Genomic DNA, 13,044 nt, shown 5'->3' with positions numbered 1-13,044 from the left:
TGCTGAACTGAATGGGAACTCTATGATTTTTCTTCTTGCAGCTACAAACACAACCCAATTATTCCTTCTAGTTGCTTATATCTTTCATTTTTCTAGTCATAAAACTGAAGTCATAAAACTGAAGCTGTGACACTCACCACAGCAGCCAGCAGTGATGCACCAGTGCACTGGGATAACAAACTGACCTTCCTCTGGCTGTTTGTGGCATTGACTGAAAAGTTCATTGATCAAGGCAAGTCACTGACAGATCCCAGCAGCAAGGTCAAATGTTATCTGCTGTACTTATCAAGATTAGCAGAACTGCAAAGATGACAGAATCAAGACAGAGAGATGTACTTGTACTAGTTGGAATGACTGAGTAATCAAATTCCATTGTCAAAAAGAGATAACACGGCAGCTGAAGCAATTTCTTGTAAAGGAAATAACACGTCACGATGATGTAGCTAAGAGCTTGGAGGATTTTTAGAGTTCAATAAGTGGCTTTGTCCTTGCAGATGAGAGGCTTCCCGGCAGGATGGCTTACAGGTCTGTTGCTGCAATATGACACAGATCTGAAATCTCAGCATAAAAAGCCTTATAAGTGGGATTTACCTCAATTGGATCTCTGAATGAGTCTGCATTGTATATGTTTATCCTGACTTGACAGCAGTATGTTCCAACAAAAAAGTACAAAACCTTCCAAATCTGAATTTAAAGACATTAAGTGTCTGCTGGAAAACAGTATTGCCAAAGTGGTACTTCTGATTCAGAGGGGAAGACCTACCAGATACTTCTGAAAAATCACCTACCTCTTCCTAATCAAACGTGCATTTAAGTAAGTGAACTGAATTACATCTCCTCTTTTCTAGCTTTGATGTTGATCCTTTGAGACGACACACCTTCTGGACCATTGTTATTGGGGGAACATTTACGTGGCTGGGGCTCTATGGAGTCAATCAGTCCACAATACAGAGATGCATTTCCTGCAAATCGGAAAAACACGCTAAACTGTGAGTTACCTGCCATTAACCTACACCAGCAACCAAACATCCTGGCATGGAATTATACTAGCAGTTTGTAAGCTATAAATACTGGGTTCTCATTGGGTGGGAACAAGCTAATTTTGCCCTGACAATCTTATTCCTTCTGGCCCTAAGTGATAGAAGTAAATGGAGAAAGAAAAAAGGGTACCTATCTAGCTCTTGCAGTTTATTAGTTTGGGGTCAGGCTCCCAAATTAACTCTTGGAAGCAGAGTGTGGAAAAGATGTCCACACAGAAGTTGTCCTACCTACATTTTTATTGGAAAAATGTATCCACTGGAATTGTGTTTATGTTGCACTGTATTAATAGTGTTTATCAACTCAGCTACATTTTTATTGGAAAAATGTATCCACTGGTATTGTGTTTATGTTGCACTGTATTAAAAGTGTTTATCAACTCAATGGGGCACTATATTTTAAGTAATGATGTAAGTAAAATGAAATAAGTAAGTTCTTAACATTCTAAAATAGAAGAATAATTACAATCAATGGCAAAGAACCATGTGAAATTCATAATGTAGACATACAGGTCTCCAGCCTGATACATTGCTTAAATTCAGCAGTAGTATGTGCATAGCTAGACACACATTTTACTGAACAACCAGATTTTTAAATACACCTTCTGCTAATTGCTTGTCCACTTGGCTAAAGCATAAAAGTGGCTATTTCTTTCTTTTATCAAAATGTTAGCTTTTTTGAGGCAATCATACTCATTTCTCTTCAGGCCATGACAGATTATATGATTTGATCCTGTTGAAATTCAGTCTCTGAAAAATGTTTGGAGGTCTCAACAGTGAGAATGTCCCTAGTAACAAGTCCTGAAAGACCTTTGGGTCCCAGGAGCACAGCTCTGAACTGACCTTAGCAAGAGACCTCGTGTACGGTGACATCCAAACATGATGCAGGTTGTATAAAATCTAGCAGCTCTTGGGAGCTACAAGATTACTGACCTGCAGCCACACAACCTCCCCAGCACATACTGTCACCCACAGCCATTTTATGGACAAAAGAAAAAAAAGCCAAGTGTATTACTTTGTAACCCAGACAGAATCCATGTGAAATAACACTCTGAACTGCTTAAAAGGAGAACAGCTGCAACCCCCAACAGACAAGAACTACACTTAAAGGGAACAGGAGGGACAGACCCAGTGCTTGGTGCAGTTCCTTCTGCCTACAAGTTGCTGGTCTCTTCCAGCTGCACAAAATTACATTTATCCTTGCTTTATAGTATGAAGAGGCTGCATTTTTCCCTGGTGTTTTTTAAAAATCAGTAATAAATGCAATTTCTTATCCAGGTGGTGACTTTAAGACATTCTACAGCTAGCTTTGAATTACACAGGTAGCTTGGATTAACATGTCTATTGGATTAACAAATTAGAAATAATTAATTTGCAACAGCTTTTCTATACTTATCTTGTATTAAACAGAATTTATCTCCTTTGTTCTAGGGCACTTTACCTGAATTTGTTGGGACTTTGGACAGTCCTGGTATGTGCAGTATTTTGTGGTTTGGTGATGTACTCTCATTACATGACCTGTGACCCTTGGACTGCTGATTTCATTTCAGCACCTGATCAGGTACAGATACCACTCACTACAATTAGAATTATTTCGGGCCCAGACATAGCCTGTATAGAGATATTTGAAGTTTTGTGGGATGCTTCATGTCCTTTCAGCTCTCAGGCACTAAGGTGGGGGCCAAATCAGGGCTAGAATGCAGCACTAATCTGATTCAGCATTTTTGCCAAGCACCATCCCCTTTGCTCAAAATCTGACTCCTCTTGTTAGCTGGAGCGAAACCAGAATTTAGCAACATGCTTACTTCTCTTCCATCAGCTGGGAAAATCTTAACTAATTGCTTGTGTTGCTCTTTGCTTCCTCTACACCAGCTCATGCCGTATTTTGTTATGGACATTTTTTCTTCGATGCCAGGAGTTCCAGGACTTTTTGTGGCCTGTGCATTCAGTGGAACACTAAGGTCTGTGACTCTGAATTAACATTTTAGCTACATTCCATTGATTTCTTCAGGATCCAGAAAGAGGTCAAAACAAGAAACCATAAGGAAAGCCCAGCTGTTTTTCTTAGCATGTTCTCTGAAGCAGTAGTGCTTTGCTAAATTACATTATATTTATGCCAAAGTCTAGCTCCACTTGTCCAGTATCTTTTCATCCCATAGAATAACTTTATCAAGATAGACAAAAGTGAGATCAACTTCCTGAAACACCTTAGGAACTCATGGTGAAATTGCCTTATCTTAACCTGACTGCCACAAGATCATAGATAGGGACAGAGCTTTTCAGCAAGCCTACCTGCACATGAAACAGATTAGAAGGAGATGTCTGCACAGAGAAGTTTTAAAAACGGTGTGTTCCTCAGGAGGCACCTGCATGTTACTGTAGTTTCTACCCCCTACAGGCCAAACGTCAATACTTCATAGGACATTAGGAAATGAAAAGTCAACTTCACAGTGATATTATTCAAACACTATAGAGTCAGTCTCCAACAGGCTGTTTCTAAAGACTCTTATCTGTAGAAAAAAACTAGAGAGAGACAACAAAACAAAGAGAAAGAAAGAAAGAAAAACTTAAGGAACTGTTAAAGGCACTGGCTGTTCCTGGTAGGAAACTAGAGGCATTGAGTACCAAATATCGTGTTGTAGGTATTGCCACTGCCATGTTGTCACCACAAATTCACAGAGATGGTATTCACCAAATATGGGTTAACTCACCTAGCTTAAAGTCAGGCTATTCCTACTCCATATTTTTCAGTTAGAACAGAGAATAGAACAGACATTTTATGGAAGAATAGGGTATCACTAGTTGTCACTGCACATCCATTGACTTATCAGGGGGCAGTATGTTTATTCTGGAACATTTCTATATTCTAAAGGTCTTTGCAGCTTGGTAGATGGAAGGGTCAGTTAGGATGAGTTTCCATCTTGCTCTGTGCCAGCACGAAGCAATCACAGAAGGGACAGAAACCTCACCAGCATCATCGTCTATGAAAATTACTTTTCCAGAACTGTACCTTTTATAGTATTAATGCTAAAGAAGAAGCAGCATTTCTCTGTGAATACAACTTTATTTCATGTTATATTGCTTCCCATTTACTTAACATTCTTCTCCCTTTCTGCAGCACGGTCGCTGCCAGCATCAATGCTTTAGCAACTGTTACCTTTGAAGACTTGGTCAAGAAAGGTTTCCCAAACCTCTCTGAGAAGATGAGCACATGGATCAGCAAAGGCTTGTGTAGGTACCCTAAATAGGATCAATTTCTTTATAGCAAAGGTGTCCATCCCCCCACAGCTGCTATGAGTCCAGGAGAAAATAGGGCAGGATCTTATATACTCTGATCACTGAGAGTCTCAGACTCTCAGTTGAGTCCCAGAGCAGTTCTGTGAGTAATGAAGGGTACTGTCTGCAGACACTTTCAGAAATCCACTTGTATTTCAGAATCCTCCACAGGAGTGTAACCTTTTACAAACTCTCAGGATGAGCATCTGCCTGATGCTTCAGTAAAATGAAGCATGGTCACTATACAGTACAAAACCAAATACAGACAAGCATCAGCAACCACTGCTCAAAATTCTTGGAGAAGTTTTGCATGCTGAAAATACTGGGGAACATTCTGGGATCTTGTTTACAATACAGAAAGAATATTAGTGCAGTTATTACCACAAAGCACTTAAATAGTATTACTAAATACCATTATTTTATAGTAGTACAAAAAAGCCTTTTCACATGAGCAGGCAGTTCAGTTTTTCAAAGAAAAATAAAAAAAGTAAAAATAAATGAAAAACAGACCATCAAAATATCAATTGTCCACAGTGGTTCAGATTTTTAAGATACTTTTGACGAGTATTGCAGCAATATCAGAACCTTTTTATAAGGATTGTAATAATACCATAAACCTTTACGGGTGCTTGCAAAGGTCACAGAAGAGCCAAATCAGTACTTCACAACTGTCTCCAACTTGCTCATTTTCTGCTTTTCCACTTACTACTATATTTTTGCACTCAGAACCTAGAAAGACCATTTTTTTTTACCTCTGAAACCAAGGTGTGCTAGCACATAAGATGAATTTTGGGTGGCTTTCCTTGAGCCTGCTACATACAGAGCTTTGTCTACCACAAGGCTAAAACTGATGTCAAAGGAAGAAAGCCATGTTGTTTATAATTTCCCTTTTAATTAATTGGATTATTTTAAAAGCATTACTTAAAGGCAACAGAAACATGTCTACATGAGGCATAAATTCTAAATTAATTTCATTGCAAAGTTCTGCTTCATTAGAAAAAACCCAGCCAACTAAAAATCCAACAAGACTTCACACAAGAGGCTGCTGGGTGCTCAATGGTCCGCTTTAAATACCAAAGGCAAAGTGCAAATTCCTTCATGCTGCCTGCCCACTTTGAGCACTAGATGAGCTAGAAATGTTCCACACTATTAACCAGCACTGACAACCTCACTGCCTGATCTCTTCCAGGTATATTATATGGTGTCCTATGCACTTCGATGGCTGCGGCAGCATCGCTGCTGGGGGGAGTTGTGCAGGTATGTTGTGCTTCAGAAGTGCAGTGAACTGAACAGCAATGAACAGAAACACAGTGAATTCAGTAACACTGACATCCCTGTGGACACTCTGCTGAGAGGAATAATCAGGGGAAAAAAATTAAAAGTCTAAAGTCCTCAAGATCCTTCACTGTTTACTCACTACTGGGAAATTATACTGAGTGTGACTCTTTCTCTCTTCAATTCTGCACTAAAATGTGCACCAAAATTGGGGCAGGTCCCTTCTTCCACTGAAAATTACTGATTGAAACCAGAAATGTGCAGGCTCCCTCCTGCTGCTGCACTAAGCTCCTTTCTCATCTCTACATCCATAGGCTTCCCTCTCCATCCATGGGATGTGTGGAGGGCCCATGCTGGGACTATTTACCCTGGGAATTGTGTTTCCCTGTGCTAACTGGAAGGTAAGGAAAAAAATAAATCCTTATCTAAAAAAAAAATACCTTGGTGCTGTTGGTTATACCTCCACCCTGTTTCAGTCTCCAGGCTGCCTTTCATATTTAGATCCTGAAGTAGTCCAAGATCTGTTTAATGGTCCCTTTCCACTGTCTAAATTTATCCCATTTAAATTTAATACTACCCAAGTGTGGAACAATTGGTGATCAGATCCACATAAGGGGTTTTTAAAGATTATTTTTGAGTTTCTTTTCTTTCATTAAAATAAAAATAATATTCAACACTCCCTCCAGCCTTTGCTGACCTTGGGAAGCACGGAATTATTTCATTTGCTGTGTGTTAATTAAGGCAAAACACAGTATGAGTTTGTTTCATCTTGCCCCACGAGCAGTCCCATCATGTTTACCCACAAGTAAAATGAAATTCCATATTGCAGTTTTGATCAACACAGTTATGCTTCAATTCCTATTACTAGGGGGCAATAAATGACCACGTTTTATACCTCAGTTGAGAGAGAACAGAATGGATTTACACTGACAGAGACTGTAACCAGTCATCACCGGCTCCTGCCTAACTCATGTTTGCAGAAAAGTACTTCCCCTGCATCACCTCTGACATTGTCGTTCTCTATCTGCCAAGGGAGCTATTGGAGGCCTCTTAACTGGGATCACCTTAGCTTTCTGGGCTGGTGTTGGCTCCTTCATTTACCCTGCCCCGCCCATCAAGTCCATCCCTCTGCACCTCTCGACTCTCAACTGCACCCTGGCCAACAGCACCGCGGCGCTGACGACGGTGGCTCCCACGGCGGCTCCAGACAGGTATGTTCCCTGCCCTTACCACCCACACCTGCGCTTTGGCACAGCGTGGAGCCTGGGGTGCAGCCAGGAGCCCTGACCACTGGCCAGATCATACCCTGCCTGCAGCCTGAGCTGTACTTTGCTGGCAGAGTCAAGAGACAACATGAACATACTCATTGGTCACCACTAGCTGCTTCTTTCCCTTTTGTGACCTCTTCACAGGCCTTTGCTGGCAGACACCTGGTACTCCCTGTCCTACCTGTACTTCAGTGCCATCGGCTGCCTAGGCTGTGCCATCACAGGGCTGGTGATCAGCTTTATAACAGGTTGGTGTTCAACAGATCTCCATATAAACAAGCTTTTGCACAAGAATCTGACCAGATTGATAAAAGAGCCTTCAAAAAGTCCAGCAAGCAGCTTGTGAGGCACAAACCCGGGCAGTGGGCTCCCATCCCACTGCCGCCACCCCGTGCTGTGCAGTTCCCAAGGCTCACACCTGGCTTTTCTTAGACCAACACATGATCATTTTTCTTTCTTTCAGGACGTACCAAAGGTGAAGATATCCCACCCATGTTAATTAAGCCAGTCTGTGACCCCTTTTGCTTTTGGTCCAAAAGGCTCCAAACCTTCCTCTGGTGTGGTGTGCGGCACGACAGCCCCGAGGTGAGTGCTCGGCAGGTCCCTCTGTGAGGGCACAGGGCTCACAGCTGCTGCTTCTCAACTTATGCAAGGGATGCTACGTAGGCACCACGGTCTGGAAATGAGATCAGCCAGACCCTGACCAGCATTGGTTGGTAATAAGTTACTCATTTTCCCTGTTTGGGCAGCTCACAGGGACTCAGGGCGCCAAGGGATAAACAGGCCCCGGCAGAGCCTGTGGAACGGAGCTGACCCCCCACCCCACCCCAGAAGCCAAACAGGGATAAAACCCAAAGAGTTCACCCATCAGGAGAGACTTTAGCACTCACAGGTCCACAAAACTCTTCTGCTGCTGCTGCCTTCCACTCCTTCAGCCCCTGCAGAGCTTCTCCTCTCCAGGGCAGGACTCCCTGCTCACCCACTGCAACCACCAACACCTGGGCTGCTCCTGCCCGCCACTCCCTCCCCCAGCTTTTCCCCAGGTGTCTCAGGACTTCATAGCTCCTTGACAAGCCATAAAGAACAACAGCCATTTTCTTGCAGTGTTGTAACAGTTTCCAAAGAAGCACTGCTCCACCCTAACAGACTCTGCTAGGTTTATAAAAGGGACATAAAGCAAGATATGTTTTCAGCTCCTTTAGAGTACTCTACAGATACCTTTAAATCTTGGAAGTAAATGTTCAGCTGCAAGGCTCACAGTGTTGAGCAGTAACATAGAACCTGTTCTTCCACCCAGCTTGCATTACATTTGACATTAAGGTTAATGATCTAATATGGGGCCCAGCAGCAGCTCTAGATTTGCTTCAGCTATTTCACTTGGCTTTTATGTGCTCAACAAAGATTTCATCTAGAACTTTTCTGGAGAAAAAAAGCCTTCCCAATAAAAGTAGTAAAAAAAACCAAACAACAAAAAATGTCACACATGTATTTATCCCTTTGTATTTGCTTAAAATGTAGAATAACATCATTAATTGAGTAGCTGCAGTGTGAAACTACTGAGGCAAGGGTAGGCCAGACAAAACCAGCCCACTAAAATTTGGATAAATATGCAAATGACAAATTAAATTAAAGGGATTGAGGATGCACTGAGGGCACATTTCAAGATTTTTACATGGACAGAGGAATTGTGAGAAGCTCGTTTTGTTGCTTTTGCCAAATACTTTCTGTGGAGAAAATCAGTGGTTGAATGTGCAGGGGACACACAATAAACTGTGTCTGTGGGTCTGAGAGTCATTTGATGTACTGAAGTAGCTCCTCAGATTTATAAGAAAGGACGTAAAAATGTAAAAATGCTACAACATACCCTTTAAGCAAATGAAAAAAAAAAGTAGTGAAGTAAATACAGGCTTCAAATACTAAGGTATTTTATTTTTTTTCAGGTGGGCTTTGAAAAACATCTGTCTAATTCTGCAAATGAAACTGGAACAGATGACACCTTCAAGAACAGTATCAACGTAGAAAACAGATGCCAGTTCCCTGGTTACAACCCCGAGGAAAATTCTTACACTAATGTGAGCAAAGAATCTCGCCTCTAGCAGCTGAGGGACAGAGGACATCAAATCAAACTTTATTTCTCCAGTTTCAGAAATGAAGAGCTCTTTTTACCACATTTACCAGCTTGTAAATGACCAGGAGGGATATAACAATAAAGGCCAGATTTTTATTTATGAATTTCATGAGAGACCTGGGAAATCATCGGACAAGGGGGTTTTGGAAGCACTGTGATTTCAGAAGCAACATTTCATGAATCTTGTTGTGGAAGCTCCTGCTGGGAAGTAGCTGCAACACGTCTCTATCACATGCCCTGCCCAGTAACTAGTCATTGAAGGGAAATGTGCAAAGGTGAACTTGAGATAAAGCAAGACCTTGGAGAAGCTTCTGAGGTCTCTCACTAAGGAGAGGCCATGAGCTGCCCTCTGATGGAGGGAGCCCCGGGGAGAAGAGGGAGGTCAGGCTGAGCTACTCTCTGCCTAATGTTATGTATCACAAAAAGCCTCCTCACAGGAACGTTGTATAGACCAGACTGGTCTTTTAGTGACTGAGTAAATAATATTTGCTTCCTCTGTGGAACTCAAATTTCTTTATAATGTCTTATTCTAAAAGCTATAGGACAGGATAACAAATTGTACTTTGAATTTGAGTAGTTCTTTGTCTGTGCTAGTCTTGGAAAGACAATCTTCCAGCTCAAAAAGCTCCATCTGCTACCTTTATGCAATAAAGAAAATAAACCATTTCATGATTGCCTCCTAATTGATAATCCATGCTGAATTTTGGAAAAAGGCCCATCACTAGGCAAGATAATCTGTTCAGTAAAACCTGTCTATTTTCTTCTTGGAAGACAGTACCTAGTCCACCAAGTGCTCTGTTTCAGTAAAACATATTTCCTCTAAAATTTGCCTGATGTAATTAAAATTTCTGGATGTAGGGTTTTTGTTTTTTTTTTTATGAATGTATTTGTTCTTAAACAAAAAGCACAACTGAACAGAACCGACTGAATGAAAATATCAAAGATGACTCAGACCATTATGGACCCAGCTGATATTTAGCTCATATTGCTCTGAAGAACCCAGCTGCTGCTTTGGCTCTCTCTGGATCATCTTTATGGTGTAGATCTAGGGTAACCTGGTCCTTGCCCTGTGTTCATGCCCTGCCTCTGGGAACAGTCCCAGGATATTCAATTAGAGAACAGAAATAGCAGTCTGTAAATAATGCTGTCTCGCTTGAGCGGGACAGTTTGTCAACAAACCCAGAGTTAAGTCAATATTTGTGTTAATCCCTGTTACACCACTTTTATAATCTCCTAAAAGCTTAGAGCAGAGTCTGGCAGGCAGCCTGGTGTCTCCTGTGCTTTCCCTTTGTGCTTCCATCCTCCATATGGTTAGCAAGGCAGAGACAAGCTCAGTCAATAATGCAAATGCATCCTTTATGTGTCAGGTGACACATTTTTGCTGCAGATCATACAAAGAGAGCCTTTCATGCTTAAGGATGTAAAGTAATTCCAGAGTGAAAGTGATTCAAAACACCTGAAGTTACATAGTTGGATGTTGGGTGAAAAACCCTCTCTCTATTGGCAGCTGGAGGATATCTGAATTAGAGACATCAAACCATGAGAATGACCAAGTCTGCTCTCAACAGTTCTTGAGACATCTACTCACTGCACTGTTCTTCTGCTCTACATGCTGGAAGATGCACATTTTGCATTTTTCAGTATTTTTTCACAAATTTAGCAACACTTTTACATTGGAGTCGCTACAGACTGAGTAGCTTTCCAAGTCCTTTGCCACAAAAGAGAATCCTAATTGGTCCATTTAATGGCCAAAAAAAGTGAGGTAGGTTGGCTAGAATTGCATTACCTCAAAACACCTTTGAAGAAATAGCCTGAAGAGTTTCTCTTTAATGTCATATTTCTGGACTAGTTTTGTTTCAATCAAAGCTGCTTATCAAGTCCAAGTGTCTTCTGTATTTGCAGAGGAGCCAGGCACTCCACAAGGTTTTACTTAATGTATGACAGCTAAAATTGTTAATTAGTAGTTCATTATACAGCATTCTATCAAGACTTAGGGATGTGGCCTAGCAAATCTGGGATTCAGAAAAATTACCATTCTGAATAATAAATCCTGAGGACTGTGTCATTTACAGTTATTATCTACTTGTTTGCTTTATGTCCTGAGCCAGTGATTCCTGCAGAGAAGAGCCAGCCTGTGCACTCGAGTTGCAAAAACAGGATTAAGAAACCAGAAACATTTACATTCTAACACAGGAGCTTAAATTTAATAAATTATTAGTCACTAGTGAAAACAGCAGACCAAACATTATTGCAAATTTGAAAAGTTAGTCTGTATGTACCTTGAGACCCAAATAAACTGAATACTTAGTTGTTAAATGTCAAATAAGTGTCTGAATCAAGTTTAAGCCTGAAATTACTTCCTTACAATACTATGGTTTGAAGGCACATGAGCACTCACTTTTGAAGTGCATATCTTTTTTTTTTTTTTAAATTAACTTTAAATATTTGGAATAATGAAGCTCCAAGTCTCTTTCAAAGATATCCAAGTTTATTACTGAAAAAATGCAATATTCAAATGTGTATGATACAGTAAGTAGTTGATTTGTACATGTAAACCTTGATAAAGTAAACAGCATCTCAAAGACAAATTTATGCCATAAGTGTCTTACAACAGTTCATTGCATCAACAGCTTTTTCCTCAGTGAGTTTCTTTAATTCTGGGGTACATATCAGCTCATAAAAGTAATCTTAAAACACAAAAGAAACTAAAAGCTGACAGGTCAGAGGAACTTCTAAGCTTGTAGTGCACAAAAGTAAATTTCTCTGAAACTGTGGTACTGTATTTTATATATTACTTACAAAGTGTGGATTCATGAATAGAAAAAATAGTTGACATTTTATTCTCAGTCCATACTTAGAAACCAAGTCGTATTTAAATATTACATAAATTTCAAATATATACACATTTTAAGAAATCTCTCACGATCGTGATATTGCAAGTTAGCCAGGACTATCAGAGTAAAAAAATTACTGACCTATGTTATTCAGTTAAGATTTTACATGTGATTATTTCAAAGAACTGAAATTTCAGTGATACTGCTCTAGGTAAAAATTAGAGCAAACAGGTTGGAAGATTTTTCAATACAAAACTCTGTGTCATCTAAATAGAAGACAAAATAAAAAGCTGACCTGGTATTTTTTTTTTTCCCATTATTAACAGAAAACTCATTGTGTTCTTAGTGTTTAAAATCTCATTAGCTTTTAGACTGCATTGGTTTTAGTCCTAATTTCTCACCCAGTAGCATCCTAACAACTAGCTCACAGCAATAATGCAAACTACAGAGAACAATGTTATTGAGGTTATGGCAAAGAGTTAGAAGGAGCCAACAGAACCAACACAAGGTAATTTTCAGTGCAGTGAGGAGGGAGATACACGAGAAACATATCAAGACTAAATGCCAGTCCTAGATTAAAAAGTTCCTGTATAACATGGGAACAGCAAAGTGATTTCTCTACAGTTCCTTTTTGTGCCATTAGGACTTTGTGGTAACATTGTGCTACAATGATTATGTCAAAATCTTTGTGCCAATACAAATTTCTGGTAAATGTGGTTGTAATGTCAATATTAGACAAAAATTGTCACTAAGAGTCTATACATAGAAATTTAAAGGTGCTAAGATTGTGGAGGGTATTTAGGATGCCTGTGTGTGTGTAAGGAGGGACTTAAGGAGTGCAAATTGTTTGGGGCAGTGGTTGAGGGGACAGCCCCACAAACAGATGGCCTAATGGCACAGGGAGATGATCTCTGTGCTTCCCAGCACTGCTCTGCCCAGTGCACACTGAGCTGGAGAAAGCACCAGACAAACCAGTGCTTGTGCACCTTCTACTTTGGCTTCTCAGTGAGGGACAGGCAAAAAGAGCCTGGAAGAAATCCTGCAATTACAGGATTGCCCTGGAAATTGGGCTGTCAGCAAGAAGGCATCACTTAATGAAACACTGAGGATGAGTCAAGAATAAGCCAGAGGGGAAAAGGAAAAGGATCAGGAAGGCTACCACCGTGCTCCAGCCTCAACCCCTTGTTTTGCAGAACCTGTTGGGGTTCTGGAAAAAAACCTGCTGA

General features: G+C 40.5%; 1 protein-coding gene across 1 annotated transcript in view; it reads left to right on the top strand.

The window, feature by feature from the left end:
* The window catches only part of SLC5A12 (solute carrier family 5 (sodium/monocarboxylate cotransporter), member 12), a 15,739-nt gene extending 6,787 nt beyond the window's left edge, over window positions 1-8,952 (top strand). Inside the window, exons 6-15 of the mRNA XM_010004260.1 lie at window positions 849-989; window positions 2,469-2,598; window positions 2,910-2,998; window positions 4,156-4,268; window positions 5,503-5,570; window positions 5,903-5,989; window positions 6,621-6,799; window positions 7,001-7,104; window positions 7,320-7,441; window positions 8,797-8,952. Of these exons, the coding sequence (XP_010002562.1) occupies window positions 849-989; window positions 2,469-2,598; window positions 2,910-2,998; window positions 4,156-4,268; window positions 5,503-5,570; window positions 5,903-5,989; window positions 6,621-6,799; window positions 7,001-7,104; window positions 7,320-7,441; window positions 8,797-8,952 (1,189 nt within the window). The remainder of the gene's footprint in view (window positions 1-848; window positions 990-2,468; window positions 2,599-2,909; window positions 2,999-4,155; window positions 4,269-5,502; window positions 5,571-5,902; window positions 5,990-6,620; window positions 6,800-7,000; window positions 7,105-7,319; window positions 7,442-8,796) is intronic.
* Window positions 8,953-13,044: the final 4,092 nt, after the last annotated feature.

Source organism: Chaetura pelagica, unplaced genomic scaffold, assembly GCF_000747805.2.
Source record: "Chaetura pelagica isolate M959 unplaced genomic scaffold, ChaPel_1.0 scaffold119, whole genome shotgun sequence".
NCBI lineage: Eukaryota > Metazoa > Chordata > Aves > Apodiformes > Apodidae > Chaetura > Chaetura pelagica.
This window is presented reverse-complemented; position numbering and strand designations above follow the sequence as displayed.